The following is an 18,699-nucleotide window of genomic DNA, read 5'->3' on the forward strand; positions in this document are numbered from 1 at the left end:
AAAATCCCACACATATCTCAGTCGATAAAATCAGTCAAATACTTCAGTCGATGAAACCAGTCGGAAAAACAGCCCAACAGCGAACCAAGATAATATTGAGTTGCTCAATGTTCGTTGCCATAGCTGTAGAAGCCGAGGGCTTGGGCGGGGTTTGGTCCTCACCCGTCGCAGGAGATAATTGTACTTAAGTAGATACTATTATTGTTGGCCCCCACCTCGAAAAGAATAGTCCCTATATATGACCAATGAAGACGGGCCTACGCCATACACTGTGCTATGAGGGAAATTTTGCCCGGACAGCGGCACTACAGCTTACTCTTATATCGAATTCCATCTGTCAAGGGATCTTTTACGTCCACGCCAATGTATACACGGGACCTCGGTTTTTCGTCCCATCCGAAAGACTAGACAGCTGTCCTTGTCTGCCTCGAAAAGAATAGAGTCCCTATATATGATATGAACGTAGAAAGGGGATGCGATGGGGCGGGGGGGGGGGGGGGTGTGTGAGGTATTTGACATTTTCATGTGGCCTCGTCCAGTCGATAAAATCAGTCAGTTAGTTCAGTCGAATAATCCAGTCGAATAAACCAGTCGAATAATTCAGTCGAAAAGTTCAGTCGAATACTTCAGTCGCTCAATATTAAGCAGCGGTGGCAGTGGGCTAAGATAATATAGTAGCAAATCATGCTCGTAGCCATAGCTGAAGGAGCCAGGGGGCATGGGGTAGGGACCGGGGGGCTTCCCAACTAGTTTCAAGAAATTAAATGGGGTTTTAACGTCCTACTGTTCTGCTTGGAACTGGGCTAATGAAGACGGGCATACGCCATACACTGTGCTATGAGGGAAATTTTGCCCGGACAGCGGCACTACGGCCTACTCTTATATCGAATTCCATCTGTCAAGGGATCTTTTACGTCCACGCCAATGTATACACGGGACCTCGGTCTTTCGTCCCATCCGAAAGACTAGACAGCTGTCCTTGTCTGCCTCGAAAAGAATAGAGTCCCTATATATGATATGAACGTAGAAAGGGGATGCGATGGGGCCGGGGGGGCGGGGGGGGTGAGGTATTTGACATTTGCATGTGGTATCGTCCAGTCGATAAAATCAGTCAGTTCAGTCGAATAATCCAGTCGAATAAACCAGTCGAATAATTCAGTCGAAAAGTTCAGTCGAATACTTCAGTCGAATAATTCAGTCGAATAAACAAGTCGCTCAATATTAAGCAGCGGTGGCAGCGGGCTAAGATAATATAGTAGCAAATCATGCTCGTAGACATAGCTGAAGGAGTCGGGGCATGGGGTAGGGGCCGGGGGGCTTCCCAACTAGTTTCAAGAAATGAAATGGGGTTTTAACGTCCTACTGTTCTGCTTGGAACTGGGCTAATGAAGACGGGCATACGCCATACACTGTGCGATGAGGGAAATTTTGCCCGGACAGCGGCACTACGGCATACTCATATATCGAATTCCATCTGTCAAGGGATCTTTTACGTCCACGCCAATGTATACACGGGACCTCGGTTTTTCGTCCCATCCGAAAGACTAGACAGCTGTCCTTGTCCGCCTCGAAAAGAATAGAGTCCCTATATATGATATGAACGAAGAAAGGGGATGGGGTGGAGCGGGGGGGGGGGGGGTGAGGTATTTGACATTTTCATGTGGCCTCATCCAGTCGATAAAATCAGCCAGTTAGTTCAGTCGAATAATCCAGTCGAATAAACCAGTCGAATACTTCAGTCGAATAGTTCAATCGAATAGTTCAGTCGAATAATCCAGTCGAATAATTCAGTCGAATAAACAAGTCGCTCAATATTAAGCAGCGGTGGCAGCGGGCTAAGATAATATAGTAGCAAATCATGCTCGTAAACATAGCTGAAGGAGCCGGGGCATGGGGTAGGGACCGGGGGGCTTCCCAACTAGTTTCAAGAAATGAAAAGAAATGAAATGGGGTTTTAACGTCCAACTGTTGTGCTTGGAACTGGGCTTATGAAGACGAGCATACGCCATACACTGTGCGATGAGGGAAATTTTGCCCAGACAGCGGCACTACCGCAAACTCTTATATCGAATTCCATCTGTCAAGGGATCTTTTACGTCCACGCCAATGTATACACGGGACCTCGGTTTTTCGTCCCATCCGAAAGACTAGACGGCTGTCCTTGTCCGCCTCGAAAAGAATAGAGTCCCTACATATGATATGAACGAAGAAAGGGGATGGGGTGGGGGGGGGTGAGGTATTTGACATTTTCATGTGGCCTCGTCCAGTCGATAAAATCAGTCAGTTAGTTCAGTCGAATAATCCAGTCGAATAAACCAGTCGAATAATTCAGTCGAAAAGTTCAGTCGAATACTTCAGTCGAATAATCCAGTCGAATAATTCAGTCGAATAAACAAGTCGCTCAATATTAAGCAGCGGTGGCAGCGGGCTAACATAATATAGTAGCAAATCATGCTCGTAGACATAGCTGAAGGAGCCGGGGCATGGGGTAGGGACCGGGGGGCTTCCCAACTAGTTTCAAGATATGAAAAGAAATGAAATGGGGTTTTAACGTCCTACTGTTCTGCTTGGAACTGGGCTAATGAAGACGGGCATACGCCATACACTGTGCGATGAGGGAAATTTTGCCCGGACAGCGGCACTACGGCATACTCTTATATCGAATTCCATCTGTCAAGGGATCTTTTACGTCCACGCCAATGTATACACGGGACCTCGGTTTTTCGTCCCATCCGAAAGACTAGACAGCTGTCCTTGTCCGCCTCGAAAAGAATAGAGTCCCTATATATGATATGAACGAAGAAAGGGGATGGGGTTTTGACCCCTCTGACTTTGTACCGTTGATTACAGATTAAACATCCATAAGTGTACAAATGTGTTGTTATTGATGTGTTCCCATTTGAATATTGTTCACAATAAGAAGCAAAATAAATAAGATATGTTTACAGGATCATTTTGTTATACGAAAAACTAAGTGATGCGTTTTCCATGGCGCTCAGTATACATACAAAACCACCTAGTAATAAAATATTTGGAAAAAAAAAGTGATGCGTTTTCCATGGCGCTCAGTATATATTTATTTAAAGAGGCTTTCACCCAGTTATCTTTTTAATAAATTATCCAGAGCTATTATAATTTGAATTACATCTAATTTTATTTAAATAAGAATTTTTACTTTCATATTTTATCAAGTACAATTGTATGCTTTTTGTTAAATGGTTTTCTTATTTAAATGTAATATTGTTTTGCTCTATGTCTTTGTAAAACATTTATGTGGCTGTGTGCTATAGAAATGTGTAATAAGTGTTTAAATTCACTTCTTTTTGTTATGAAGAGTGTAATTCTGATTAAATTAGGTCTTAATGTATGTACATGTTTTTTGTTTTGTTATTTATTTTTCAACTAGTGCCCTTTTTATACGCCCACATTGAAATGTGGTCGTATATTGTCGTCGCCCCCGTCCGTCCGTCGGTCGGGCGTCCACAATTGCTTGTGGACGCTCTAGAGGCTAAAGTTAATATCCGATTGACTTTAAATTTATATACAGTGTTTAAGGCCATGAGATGAAGAAGCCTATTGATTTTCAGCGATTTCCGATAATTACTGCCAGAGTTATGGCCCTTGATCACTTCAAAAAATCTTGTGGACGCTCTAGAGGCTAAAGTTAATATCCGATTGACTTTAAATTCATACACAGTGTTTAAGGTCATGAGACGAAGAAGTCTATTCATTTTCAGCCATTTTCGATAATTACTGCCAGAGTAATGGCCCTTGATCACTTTGAAAAATCTTGTGGACGCTCTAAAGGTCAAAGTTAATATCCGATTGACTTTAAATTTATAAACAGTGTTTAAGGTCATGAGACGAAGAAGCCTATTGATTTTCAACGATTTTTGATAATTACTGCCAGAGTTATGGCCCTTGATCACTTCGAAAAATCTTGTGGACGCTCTAGAGGGTAAAGTTTATATCGGATTGATTTTAAATTTATACACAGTGTTTAAGGTCTTGAGACGAACAAGTATATTGATTTTCAATGAATCTTTATGACTTGAACAGCTAAATCCATGATGTTAAAAGTTTTGTATACTAAACGTTAGCATGGGGCAGAACTTTATAAAAACCGAACAAATTCTAATGGTTTTCTGATAATTACTTAATGAGTTGTTACTCTTAATCAGATTTTAATGTATTGTAAATGTTTCATTACAGAAAAAAGTAAAAATATGCGACAACTCTTGTTGACTGCCCGGACGATATAGCTGCTGTGGGCGTATGTTTCGTTACCTGGCAACCTATCTTTATCTTTGCCATTATTACTTAAATTCATTGGTCATGAATCGCTATATACTTTGAAGTCTACCTGAAAACATGTTAGATATCAGAAGTGATAACATAAAGCGGTGGACACACTAGCCGATGATTCAGCTGAATCAATCCGCCTCAAATGATTTGCCCAAAGAAAACATGTTTGATATATTCGGCTGAATTTTAATTCAACCGAATTATATTTGTCTAATGTGTACGCTTCACTGAAGCATTCGCCTGATTCTATTATTCATTAGCCAATCACCACTTGTATTGAGAAGTCATGTGATTGTTTCAAGACATGGTTGCTGCCATGTTTAATCACGTGACTTGAAATGTGATGCAATTGACTGGTAAATCGCCCGAAGGTTTCGCCTATGTGTCCACACTTTCGCCTGAATAAAATTTGGCACTAATTGATTCGGCCGAATGATTCAGCTAATGTGCCCACAGCTTAAAGATACATTATGGAAAATTAGATAAAGAGCTGACAGTTCTCGCTATAATAGATAAAAACTAGATGATGTAATGGGATTTGCTGAAAATGTCAGTCAAATTGCTGTTTTAAAAATCTTTGTAGCTTCAATTGTCATTGTTAGTGCTGCCACGATAATTGTCCCCCGCCTTTCGAAGAAAGCAGGGGACTATTAAAATGGGTTCGTTCGTCCGTCAAACTGTTTAGTACACGATAACTCTCCTTCTAATTGACCTAGAATGTTCAAACTTAGTGTAGGTATTTATTAGGTCAATGCCTTGATGGAGTTCAAAGATGAGCATTTTCTGCTTAGGGTAAGCCGAGATAAGCAATTTGATTGGTTGATGCTTTGGGACACGATAACTTTAGTTCTAATTAAGTGAGAGTGATGAAACTTGGTGTATAGTTTCATTACATCAATACCTTGACTGAGTTCGATGATGAGAATTTTCTGCTTAGGCCAAGGAGCAATAAGCATTTTGATTGGTTAAGACTTTGGAACATAACTCTGCTTCTAATTAAGATAGTATGTTTAAACTTGGATGTAGATGTTTGTCTTGACTGAGTTCAATGATTAACATATCGAGCTAAAGCTAAGCAGAGATAACCAATTTCCTTAGTCAATGCTTTGGGACAAGATAACTTTGATTCTATCTGATAGAGAGTGATGAAACTTAGTGTATAGTTGATAATCAGTTTGATTGCTTGATACTGTTGAAAAAAAAAAAGATGTGCGATTAATTTTATTAATATGTGTCATCTATTTATTTGAGGATTTCAGTGGGGACATCAGCCTCAGTGTTGGCTTGTTAACAAAGTCTTGATTATCTATTTTTAATCATCAAAACTAGATAATGTAAAGGGAATAAGCTGAAAATTTCAGTCAAATTGCTTCACTTAAGTCGAGAAAGTCCTGTTCTAAAAATCTTTGTAGCTTCAATTGTCATCGTTAGCGCTGTCAAGATAATTAACAAATCCAATGACAATTGGACATATAAGATGGCATCGAGAGTTGATTATGTTAATACATGTCGAATTAATAGTTTATATAACATTTCAAGCCTAAAGAAACACATGCATAATGCATGTTTAAGTAATATGACTGGTACTAACAAAAATTCAACAAGATAACAATTTATTTACATGACAAGTAACATAGTTTTTACAATGAATATTTAAAAATTGAGATTAAAAATCTGATCTGTCATGACACATATCTTACATGCTATATCTAGCAGTTTATTTTAACATGGTCAATAAGTATTGTAGGTAGGTAGGTATATATAAAATATGTACACACAGTAAACAATATTAAAACAGTTTTGTCACTGAAAGACTTTATAAACAAAAAATATGACAAACAATTTTGAGTACACACCAGACCAGGTTACACCTTTTTTTTTAAATAACAGTCTATAAAGGTCCCCAAGAACACAAGCGTGTTCAATTAATCTGTAAATAATTTTCAGCTTGAACCATCACAATGAATTGTGGACAGTGGATGAACAGACAAATATAAGTGTAAATGAGGGATAATGAAGGGATGTAGGTAATTCACATGCCATTAGAAAAAATCTGCTATCTGCACAAAACAAATACTACTGGTTATACCCAACAACTATAATAGAATACAGGAGAAAGGGTGATAACAATCAATTTACACACAATAAATATTACATTTGATTGCATTTTAAAGAAGTGAATCTCAACCTTGTTTAAAGAATTTTGAATTTCTAAAATATAGAAATTGAAATGGGATTAACATCCTATTCTCTTTTCTAAAATATAACAATTGTTTACAAAGGGCTATATAGCTACCAGTCCTATTAATATTCACATGATATTAGGGAGTCTTTTGTACTAATTGTACCTTTGAGGTGTCCAGATGTTCTGCGGTCTATGCAAATCAGTATTTAGTATATTATCACATACAGATAGAGATAACTGATATATACTAAATACTGCTTAAATAACGATAAGAGTTATGTCCCTTTATTTTCGGTAAAACTGACAAGAAAAATTTTGAAATCCCAACATTGGACTAGAAGAGTCCCTCCTAGTCCAATTTTATCAATAAATGAATTTCAGTTTATATATTTGATTCTAAATTCCTTTAGACATCTTTATTACAATTTATAACAGCCATATATCACATGATCAAATTATATATAGCCAATGGCCATGTCTCAAACTATTAAATTATCATTCTGTAAACAGTATAACATGATGTATTTGTTTTTAAAAATCTGTACACCAAACGACTATCTTGATCTCACCAATCATCTCTATTAACAAATTTTGGGCATTGACAGAACTGAAATACACAAAAAAAACAACCTGACCGAAATACAAAAATAATTGTTAACTTGTGTGAACTCTTATTAAAGCGATAATTGCATATTTTCTAAGAAACTCAAAACATAATTATTTCTATATTACTTAGATGTAATAGGTTGTCAAATCACTATTATACATGTACAATCATAGGAATCATTCTAGCACTTAAAAAACATTCACATCGATATAGATTGTCAAATCACTACTATACAATCATAGGAATCAGTCTAGCACTTAAAACATTCACATAAAAATATGAAATACATGTAATTTCTACTTGCTGGCGGTATTTGGAAATTGTATCATTGTAAACTAAGTCTACACAATGGAAGCGTGACTTGTCTCGATTGTCAAGGTCCGTGGTTAAACAGATAAGGATAATAACGCCTGGTTGAGCAAGACTTATCAAACCTTAAAGATAGGTTGCCATTAAATCGTCCAAGCGGTCATTTACATGGCAGTTTCATACAGATCAGATTTTAATTTTCGTTGTTTGAAGGTTCACGGGTTCTACACACTAAAACAAGAACTTAACTCTGGAAGTACTGAAATTATTGATATTCTAATAATGCACATATATTTCATACAGAACAGATGACAACTTTTGTCGTAAGAGCGTTCACAAGGAGCAACAAAGTGAAACAAGGGCAATAACACCATTTGTAATTAATGAAAATTGCTGACATTCAATAGGCTTCTTCATTTCACTAATTTAAATGGTGCATACAAATTTCATACAGATCGGACAATAACTTTTGTCAATTAAGTGTTCACAAGGTTCAACAAAGTGAAAATTATGGAAATTAAATAGGCTTCTTCATCCCACTGATGTAAACAACATATATTAATTTCAAAACAATCAGATGGTAAATTTAGTCTGTAGAGCGTTCACAAGAAATTGTGGACGACGGACGGACAGGGGCGATGGCAATATACAACCACCTATCTATGTGGGCGTATAAAAAAGCAAAGTTGGATTTTAAAAGAAAAGGATATATTTGCCAATTTCTCAACTGACACAAGTGAATTAAAGGATTTAGGAATATTCTTTAACAATGTAGGATTGTGTGGTCTGTGTGTATAGATGCCATGTATTTTAAGGCTTTATTTTAAAATGCAATTATTGCTTTAAACTGAGAAGTGGTGTGAGGTTCTATTCACAGTAAGAATACCAACACATGCATCACACCCATATTACTTCTTATAGCCTAATAATATAAATAAGGAATTTGAAGAAACACAAATCATTACTGGGTGATTTCAAATCATTGAAGATATTAATATAACAAATCTAGAACAGCTGGACTTTTCCTTTAATGAGGGTTAAAATAATTATAAATATGTAAATGAATTTATACTTACCACTTTTATTCGGAAAGTTATTTGATTTCTTCAATCAATGAACAACTCTCATTTAACATCTTTCCCTTTTCTTAATTTTACATCTGGCCTAAAATTCACAGTCAAAACAAAGAATATATTTCAGATGCTGTCATATGAATAAAGGTATAGGTAGGCCGATATCTATTAAATCCAACTCAATCAGAATTAGAATCATGGAGATGTAAGGTATGATTTCAATACAGTAACAAAATTTTTAACAAGAAATATATAAAATCATCAATATTGTACAAAAATCTTTTATCATGCAACTGTTTAGTGTTTACATGTATTTTAATGAAATAGATAAAAAAAAAAGCATGTTTCCATATAATTATATCAAACATAATTAAACAATTAAACAGTCTATCTAAAAACCTGTACTGTAGAGTTTTGAAAGCCCTAGTCTGAGCCCAACAATGTAGATGAATAAGTACTCCATAAAAATCCTACCTATGTCTTGATTTATTCTTATTCTTTTTGTGTCGAAGAGCATTTTTCTGAACCTTGCCTGAGTGATTAGTTTGTAATGGTATGTGTGAACCATTATTAGTAATAGATGGTGGCGAGGCACTTCCATTAGTCTGACTGCTGGGAGTATTGGCTCCTGATGGAATATTGGGTGGATCTGGACTAGGGGACTGTCCTGTAAAACATAAAAAATATTTCACACAGTTTTAACCTGTCAAAATGGAGAATATTATGAAGGTTATTTCTATGCCAGAAAATCCATGAAAAGATAGGCTGCAAGACAAAGATATAATCAACCACTTAAAATTTTTTAAACTCATCATAACATCTAAAGCTTCTAATTTGTACAGGGAAGTTGTTAAGAATCATTTTAAAGATATATTTAAAATATCGAAATTCTAGACATTCTTTTTCTGGATCTTTTGAGCTGGACAATAGTCAATTTGTTGAAAGAAACACATCATAAAAAAGTCTATTTAGTTTTTTATCAGTAATAGCTCTAAACATGTATCCAATATATATGCCAGCAATTTAACATAATATGAAATTATAAAGAAGCTATTTTTGACTTACTTCTATCGACTTGATCTGAAACACCATTGACAGCCTGATAATAAAGATAAATAATAAATCGTAATTTATAAAGTCTTTAAAATGTGAAAGTGACAAATTAGCCATTCATAATCTTTAATGAAGGATTCCGTGACCATTAACTGTAGATATAGTCAGAAATGGCAGATTCTTAGTAGATTGCCAGGCAATGAACCAGTATATGAACTAAAGAACTCTTGTGCTTTTCCAGAAAAAAGGGTGTCCCACCCTTAGAGACCAGTTTTTTTGTCAGACCCATGATCAACCGAATTTACATTTGAATGGCTCTGACACCATACTGAGCGCCATGGAAAACGCATCACTTAGTTTTTCGTATAACAAAATGATCCTGTAAACATATCTTATTTATTTTGCTTCTTATTGTGAACAATAATCAAATGGGAACACATTTGTACACTTATGGATGTTTAATCTGTAATCAACGGTACAAAGTCAGAGGGGTCAAAACCAAAAGTATGACACAGATGTCAGTAGCTCGTGTGTCCTCCACAGGCTCTTACGCACGCTGTGCAGCGACGTCGCATGGAATTTACCAATGTTTGAAAGAAGGCCTGGGGCAAATTGTTCCATTCTTGGACAAGAGCAGCTTCTAAAGCAGCAATGGTGTGCATCTGTGGTCTCCGATACAGACGGCGTCCAATCTCATCCCAGACATGTTCTATCGGTGCCATGTCCGGAGACATGGCTGGCCAGTCCAAGACATTGATGTTGTTAGCAGTCAGGTAGTCCATACTAAAATGGGCGGTATGCGGACGTGCATTATCCTGTTGGAAGTGCTGAAGTTGTGGGTGCGCTCGAAACAATTGGTTGCAAGACATCATCACGGTAGGCTACAGCATTAAACGCAACCCCTGCAAATGTGTAGGGCGGTACGGTGATGAAATATGAAGCCTCCCCACACCATCACACTTCCGCCACCCCATCGATTCGTTTTGAAGACACAGCAGTCTGCAAGACATTCCCCAAGACATCTCCACATACGTTGACGGCCATCAGCATGATAAAGATGAAAGCGACTCTCATCACTGAAAAGCACACTTTGCCAGTCCACTCTTCTCCATAAGGTCGTCGTGCACGGAGTCCTACTTCTCTTAGACGACGTCTTACAGTGTTGGCACTTACTGGTCCTTGTCTTCTGACGACTGCTGCATCTGTTCCAGTCGCTGGGCGGAATCTGTCACGCAGATGAGTGACCCGGATGTAGCGGTCTTGAGCCTGGGTTGTAACGCGTTGTGGACCAGGACGTTGACGGTCACGTGTGGATCCAGTAACTCAAAACACGTTCCACCAACCTTACAATAGTGGACTGATGACAATAGAAGTGTCTGGTAATAGCACGTGTAGACATGCCAGCCCTGGACATTCCCATGGCTTCATTCTGTTGATTTTCAGTAAGTCTCAGCATCTCTAGCTCGATTCCTTCACACGTCCAACAACAGATTGCGACAGATTGACGTTTCACAGTTCATGTACTGCACATTAAGTTGAAAACATGCTTTTAAAGGGCTCACACACAATGCTGCACGTGAATATTGGGTTTTTCATGTGCATCTCGTGCAATTTTTTTTTTTGCACACGGGCCGATATTTTTTTTGCGTTTGGGAGCATTGTGTGAAACAATAGTTCATAGTATTGCATAATATTATACATACAAAACCACCTAGTAATAAAATATTTGGGGAAAAAAAGTTATGCGCGCTCAGTATATATTTTTATATGACAACCACCAACAACAGAAGTGTGATAATTATCAATAAATAAATTGTTCAACATAATATAATCATCCAGTTAAATAAATAAAAGTTGTATCAATCTCTCTTTCTCTCTCTGTCTACTTAATAAGTTGGAATAATGGATTATTGAATTAAGAAAATACCAAAATTAATTAAGCAAAAATGTTCCGGGTCATGTAATTTATCATCTCATTAAATAATGATATTCGAAAGTTAATTGTTTTATTTTGGAATGGAGGAATGGGTAGTGTAAATAAGATTTCATAAAAAAGTAAGTATATATGTAACTCTAGAAGTTAAGTTATCATCAAAGATCCTTGAAAATCAAAAGGCTTTTTCATTGTAATTTCAAAAAGATCTATGAAATATTGCAGCCTCTATTGTGAACAGCAATATATGAACACATTGGACCTGAAGTTATATTTGATCATAAAGCCCCTTAACTCCCCTATTCCCAATAGTCAGTGATTAGGTAATTAAAAATACCCCTTGGTCCAATTGTTCTAGATATTAAGAGTATAAGAGCATAATAGTAAGTAAATTTTATCCCTTAATGACCACTGCCTTATGTAAAATTAAGATAAAGAGCTGGCCGTTTTTGTCATAAGTTTAAAAATAGATAACATAATAAGGAATATTTGGAAAGTCAAATACAGTGTAGTCTTACTTTTTAATTGCTACCGATTATCTATTTTTAAATAAAATTATTAAATTGCAATTGGGTTTCAATCTGTACAAAATCACAACCATCCAGTAATCTAGCGAGTTGATTATTTATGGGATTGACATAAAATGTCCAATAAATAATTTATATAGCATTTGAGACCAAAATGCAGCTTTAAGCTTTTTCCCTAGCATATGACAGTACCAACTTCACTTGATCTATATTCAATGTATGCGTTTATTTTTGCTCAGAGGATTAAAAAAAAAAATGCACCCATTGACCTTATTTAAAGATAGCCAAAAAAATTAAACTTACAGCTGCAGATGTTACCGATGATTTGGAGAACAAACGATCTGCTTCTTTAAATTTTCTGTTTCTTTTATCTGCCTTACTATTTGTATTTCTGAAAATAAAAGGAAACTGAAGTTCATTACACATATCCAAATTTTGTAACATGACCAACGAAAATTAATTTTCATATTGGATTACCAATGTACAGACAACAACCTAACAAAAATATTAATGAGAAAGAAAATTTAAGTTTTTTGGGTTTTTTTTTTTCAAAACGAAAGATCTAGTTCTCTTCTTAATAATAGGTAGTCTACAATTTTAATTGTACTTTGTGTTAATTTACTTTGTGTTTGTGAGATATCTATCCCATCCACGGATAATGTTTCCATATAACTGGGTATCTTCAAGATAACTTCCTTCAAAGGCATATATTTGTCTTTCTAGATTGGCTAATGTTTCCTGAAAATAAAATAGTTTCTTTGAATATAAATAACCAAAATCTAAAATTTATTGAACATAGATTCAAACAAAATGTTCATCTTACATCAAAATAGTTTCTTTGTATAAAAACCAACCTGATTAAAATACCGATCTATATTTTGTTTCGTTTTTTTTATACTTTCGATGACTTCCACTACATGAATATCTGACCTGTTGTAGTGGATGGTCGCGTCAAGGGTCAAACGAGCAGCTTTTGACCTATGACGTGAGACAAAGATTAATCTATCAGTGTTGATGTTTCTAGTGGGTTACCCAAAGTTCTGTGCATCGCACGCCAAGGCAAGAACCCACCGTAACAGATCGTTTCATTGGCAAGTCCCTCACATCAAAAAGAATGTGGGTTATTATACGTCTGTACATGTATAACAACTCTTCCAGGTCCTATCTAGTGTAGTAAAGACAAGTAAAACAAAATTTTGAACTATAAGAAAATGAAACAAAGAAATCGGATCAGTGTTTTAATCAGATTGGTATAAAATAAGTTTAAGATTGCCTGTTAAACAAAAAATAGTACTTTCGTTTCAGTTAACAACATCTTATAACTATACAGCTCTGGGAGCATAAATGAGGGGAGTTAAATCTTTGACTAGAATTTGAATGTCCTCTCCTTCTTGGACATGCCAGCAATCTCCCAAACAGAGTTGTCTTCCCTTGCAGTCCACACTAACCTCTGCTAACGGTTCATTTAACTACGCCACCAAGATTCTTGGCATCGATACTCAATGATAAACAATACTATTGAAACCAAATAAGTGATAATATATTTCATTCTATTACTATAATAAAATAGAAATTGGGTCATATTTATCGTAATAATAAAGTATTTACAAATATACAGGTTAAAGGGTTATAGCCTAAATACAAACTGCATATTATTATGTCATCCTGTTAATTTTAGAATCATGTACACATGGATCTGTTTACCCTTATAACGCGATCGTAAGGCCTAATACATTTACAAACGAAAGATGCAAATTTAGATTGGGATTGTGGGGTTTTTTTCGGGTAGAAATTGATAACATTTTCCCCTAAAGTTGACCAAAACTCATTAGTTTACGTGTTTATAATGCTAGAAACCTTTCTGACAAATGCCATTTTCATCATGTAGTAAATCATGTGAGTGTGACGAATGACCTCTAGGTCCACCGGTGTAGTACGCGAGCAGAGTTAAATGCTGGATAGCGAGATTTGTGTGGAGAATGGCATGCCAGCATTACATGGACTTATTTGTAAGGAAAGATAAAACTGGACGATGTTCCATGGTATGATAGGCCCCCAAGGAACTTTATTGGCCAAAACCGTCACTGAACTCTGAACTTTCTGGTCACTAAATGATATTACACTACAGACAGCCTACCCTACAGGAAGTGGCCGTGGGGATTAAACGTCTTACTTTTCTGGACAAATTCTGGCCCAAACTGGTTGGGTTACCTCCCTCATCGGGTTACAGGTCCAGGTTGACAAATCGCAATAGAATAATACAGCAACAATGATCGGTGTTACGTCAACGTGTTCCTCACTTCAAATTTTTGCGCCATTTATTGACGGAAATGGAAAGGAGAAAAGTTCTTTTCGTCAAGGAGATAGAGATAGCACATACATTTTCGAGTGTAAAATACCAAAATGGCAGATTTATGGAAATAAAATTATATATTCGTTATTGTTGTAGCATTTCAATGTCATTTCATACCGCAATCTCAGCACGCCTTCTGACCAATTCGATTAATTCGCTCCTAGAATCAATCTGAGAATTTTTCGTCGCCATTTTGATAATTAATAAGGGGAGGTAACTCGCACGTACGCCGTGTCGACCCACTCATTAATTGGTGCGAGTTGTTATATCTATAGCACATTTTCATACCACACACCTTAAACGATTAACAGAACACAGTTTTTATGGGATACAATCACTAGTTTATTCTAAAAGCACGACGTTTCGACAAGTATCCTCTTATCGTTATCAAGCACAAATGACAATTTAGTAAACTTGTGGACAATATATATGAAAATTAATACTCTTATATATTTATCTTCAAGTTTACTAATCTGGCGAACACACTTAGTTGCCACATCCCCATATTGACGTTGTGCTTTTTTCGGGCATACATATCATAAGAGAGCTTCGGGCATATTTTTGGGCATGCAGTGGACAAGAAAAAGACGAGAAAATACTTTTCGGGCAGTGTGGATCTCATAGAAATAAGTTAGTTATATTTTTTCTCTAAACGTTAATAGAAAAAAAAAAGGTCGTCGAATTTTTCATTGCCCGAAAATAAATTTATTTTTTGGGGGCTGCCTCCCCCCCCCCCCCGGCTCCTACGCCTATGCTTGTCGAAACGTCGTGCTTTTAGAATAAACTGGTGATTGTATCCCATAAAAACTGTGTTCTGTTAATGTGTTCCCCGATCGCTAAATGCCACTAAAAGAATATGTTCAACGTCAATATGGGGATGTGGCAACTAAGTGTGTTCGCCAGATTAGTAAACTTGAAGATAAATATATAAGAGTATTAATTTTCATATATATTGTCCACAAGTTACTAAATTGTCATTTGTGCTTGATAACGATAAGAGGATACTTGTAGAAACGTCGTGCTTTTAGAATAAACTAGTGATTGTATCCCTTAAAAACTGTGTTCTGTTAATGTGTTCCCCGATCGCTAAATGCCACTAAAAGAATATGTTAAACGATTAAGTTCCAACTCGTGTTTTAATTAATGGAATACACATATAAAGTAAACAAATAAAAAAGATAAAGTAAATTACATTTCATCTATTTAAATGTTATAACACTTAGGCTAGAGTCAGAATTGCTAATAAATAAGCAATCATTTTAAAACTTATTTGCTATGTAGGCCTGTGTATTATTAAAAGTAAAACGTGGTTCACATATAAAATGACTTACATTACTGAGGAAAGGCCTCTAAGAACAGGGCGTTTATCTACTTAAATGTTATAACACTTAGGCTACAGCCAGCATTACTAATCAATAACCAATCATTTTAAAACTTATTTGCTATGTAGGCCTGTGTATTTTTAAAATTAAAACGTGGTTCACATATAAAATGACTTATACATTACTGAGGAAAGGCCTCTAAAAACAGGGCGTTTTCAAATATTTCTTGAATAACCAAAATGACGAACAGCTTCTAATATTTGGAGAAGTTTTCAGAATGTATTAATGAGGGAAACGTGTGTTTCAGCATCTATGAGGAAATGCTTTAAACTCAAGTCTAAAGGATACAGGTAAATCAGTGGTTCTTAAACTTTTTTTTGTTAACGACACACCTTTGAACACGGCATGCAACCGTAGACACAGACTAGTCAGACACATAGAATGACTCAAACTAAATAAAAAATAATATAAAAAAAAAATTTCCACATCTATGAACTTACCAGTAGACACCGGCTCGAGTAAATGCTCAATTAGGATCACCTGGTTTTTCGCATTTTCAAATTTCGCGGCACACTAAGGAAGATCTCGCGGCACACCTGTGTGTCGTGGCACACTGGTTAAGAATCACCGGGGTGATCGATGCAGATAGTACAATATGTGTAAAATGAGATAGCTTGTTTGGTGTACGTTTTGCCGATTATAAATGAATACATGTAATGTTGAACACCAAATGGAATTACCCAGCCTTAACGTGACGATGGCGTAATATGAATATCATATCAAAGCATAGGATGTTTTGTGTAACTGTTGTTTAGAGTCGATGGTCAATGAGTACACAATCCATTTCCCCAGAATTCAACTTTGAATAATTTTTCAGATCCATGATTTAGCGAACGACCCAAGTTATTATCTATGGGGTTTCTAGCATATATGCGTATGGAGGTGACAGGTCACATTTCCTGACAATTGAACCGACCGACCTAGTCTACATCGTGCAGGGACGTTAATCTTCATTCAGTGGCGTGGTGACCCACGATTTTGCGTGAGGAACAAGATTCCGTACGCCCCCCCCCCCAACAATATTTATGTGTGTGCGGGGGAAGCGGTGGCTGGGGGTGGCGGATGACAGTCCCTCCCATTGCCACCCGGTTATATTGGATCGTGTGGTACATGCTAGAGTCGATTTGTAGCATATCTGACCAGCGGTATATGTTTGACCATTATGATTATGATTATAATGTCCAAAACCGCAATGAAACCGCGTGATTTTTAGCCTTTGCGAAGGGGCGCAAAAAGTCAAAACCGGCGTCAAGTTGGAGAATTCCCTACAACATGATGACTGCAAGATTTCTCGAACAAAATGCTCATTACGTGCATATCACTACATTCTTACAGAATACAAAATATTGTTACTGTGTTTAAATGCTTGAATTCTTTGGCCCCGCCCTTTCTAAGCTTCTTGAATACTGTAAACAACCCCCTTATAATTTATCAAGCATAAAAGATTTCTTGTAGGCCTCTTATGTCATTAAGGTTGGGTAAAGACTGCAGGCCATTTGACTAAAAGGATGGTTCATCAGGATTTTTCGACGTGGTTTCCCCTTGTCTGTGGTGCAGGACGGAGTGCCTGACAAGGGCAGCAATCTCATCCGAGGTCCCGTGTGTACATTGGCGTGCACGTGAAAGATCCCTTGGCTGTTGGCATTCGATATACGAGTAGGCCGTAGTGCCGCTTTCATTTCTTTTCATTTTTGCAACAATAATGCAACCAATTTGGTTGTGGCATTTTTGCCCAAAGAACAATATATACTGAAATATCCGAAGCAAAGTCATCCATTCCCTCCCTTGACCTGGACGAGTGGATATTAGGGTAAGATGATGTTTCGTTGGAAATTGACATGGCTGCCGTAACTTTTACCCTTTGAACCAATAGAGAAAACAGTTTGTAGTATTTCTAACGCAAACAACTTACATGGCTGTCGGACCGCAAGGAACGCGCGTTTTCTTCAATTAAAATAAGGTTGCCCTTAATTCATCTTCGGAAAACTGTCGATCGTCAATTTTGGCAAACCAAGATACCCAACAGATCAACAACACACTCTTACACTCCAAGACATCCGACAGACGAATAGACTGGCATCCTAATAGTATGAAATGAAATAGGGTTTAACGTCCTACTGTTTTGCTCCGACTGGGCTAATGAAGGCGGACATACACCACACAGTGTGCTATGAGGTAAATATCGTCCGGACAGCAGCGCTAGGGCCTACTCTTGAATTCCAACCGCCCTGCACCATTGACAAGGGGAAACCCTGCATTATTGTGGACAGTGGAAATATTTAATAATAGTGTATCTTAGTTCCTAACAGCGGGTAGCATGTGGTGTGGCGCAGTTGCGGTGATGGAAAGGTGTGATTTCTCAAAAAAAGAGATAAGTTGACATTTCCAACTTTGATGCGTAACCAATCGGAGAGTTCCAGTTTGGGAAAAGAATTGTAGTGATCTGAAAGTTTTGTAAGGACAATAACTAAATAATTAATATGCCACTCAATAAGTTTCATCTTTATATCTATCATTAGCTAAACTATCTCCGAATTTCAATATGGTCCATGTGTTTGAGTAGCTGAATAATATCTTCAAAACTGATTTCTGTGACTGCAACGAGTCCGACGTGGTATAAAATGGGCTTTACAGATTTAAATTATGTTAGCAGACAATACTGTATCTTGGTTCATATTTAACTATTTAATTGGAGTACCTAGAGTGTGTGCAGCCCGAGATGGTCATTGTGTTTGTCAAAATCCTCCGTTTGACACGTAACCCTACTTTTAATACCTCAAAAATTCACACATAAAATAAATCTATATTTGTATATTTGTCCAAATTCATTATTCGAACTGCTGTTCATGGATGCAATAGCCGTCTTCTCTGGAGACGTTCCCGAAATCGGTTGAAAAATTGTCTTATTTGATTTCTAACTCTGGCAAAGCGACTTTGGTGTTCATCAAATTGTACACTAGTGCTACTCTTAT

The 18,699-nt window shown here is 36.8% G+C and overlaps 1 protein-coding gene across 1 annotated transcript; it reads right to left on the reverse strand.

Annotated features, from left to right (window-relative positions):
* Positions 1 to 5,901: 5,901 nt before the first annotated feature.
* On the reverse strand, positions 5,902 to 14,556 carry LOC126810910 (chromatin modification-related protein MEAF6). Its single transcript, XM_050536269.2, has 7 exons — positions 14,463 to 14,556; positions 12,615 to 12,730; positions 12,296 to 12,383; positions 9,545 to 9,578; positions 8,954 to 9,146; positions 8,483 to 8,570; positions 5,902 to 7,097 (listed from the first exon to the last, which is right to left on the reverse strand). The coding sequence occupies exons 1-6, from the start codon at positions 14,535 to 14,537 to the stop codon at positions 8,531 to 8,533; spliced, it is 546 nt and encodes a 181-aa protein (XP_050392226.1). The 5' UTR covers positions 14,538 to 14,556; the 3' UTR covers positions 5,902 to 7,097; positions 8,483 to 8,530.
* Between the last annotated feature and the right edge of the window lie 4,143 nt (positions 14,557 to 18,699).

The sequence above is a fragment of the Patella vulgata genome, chromosome 2 (assembly GCF_932274485.2).
Source record: "Patella vulgata chromosome 2, xgPatVulg1.2, whole genome shotgun sequence".
NCBI classification, from domain to species: Eukaryota; Metazoa; Mollusca; class Gastropoda; family Patellidae; genus Patella; species Patella vulgata.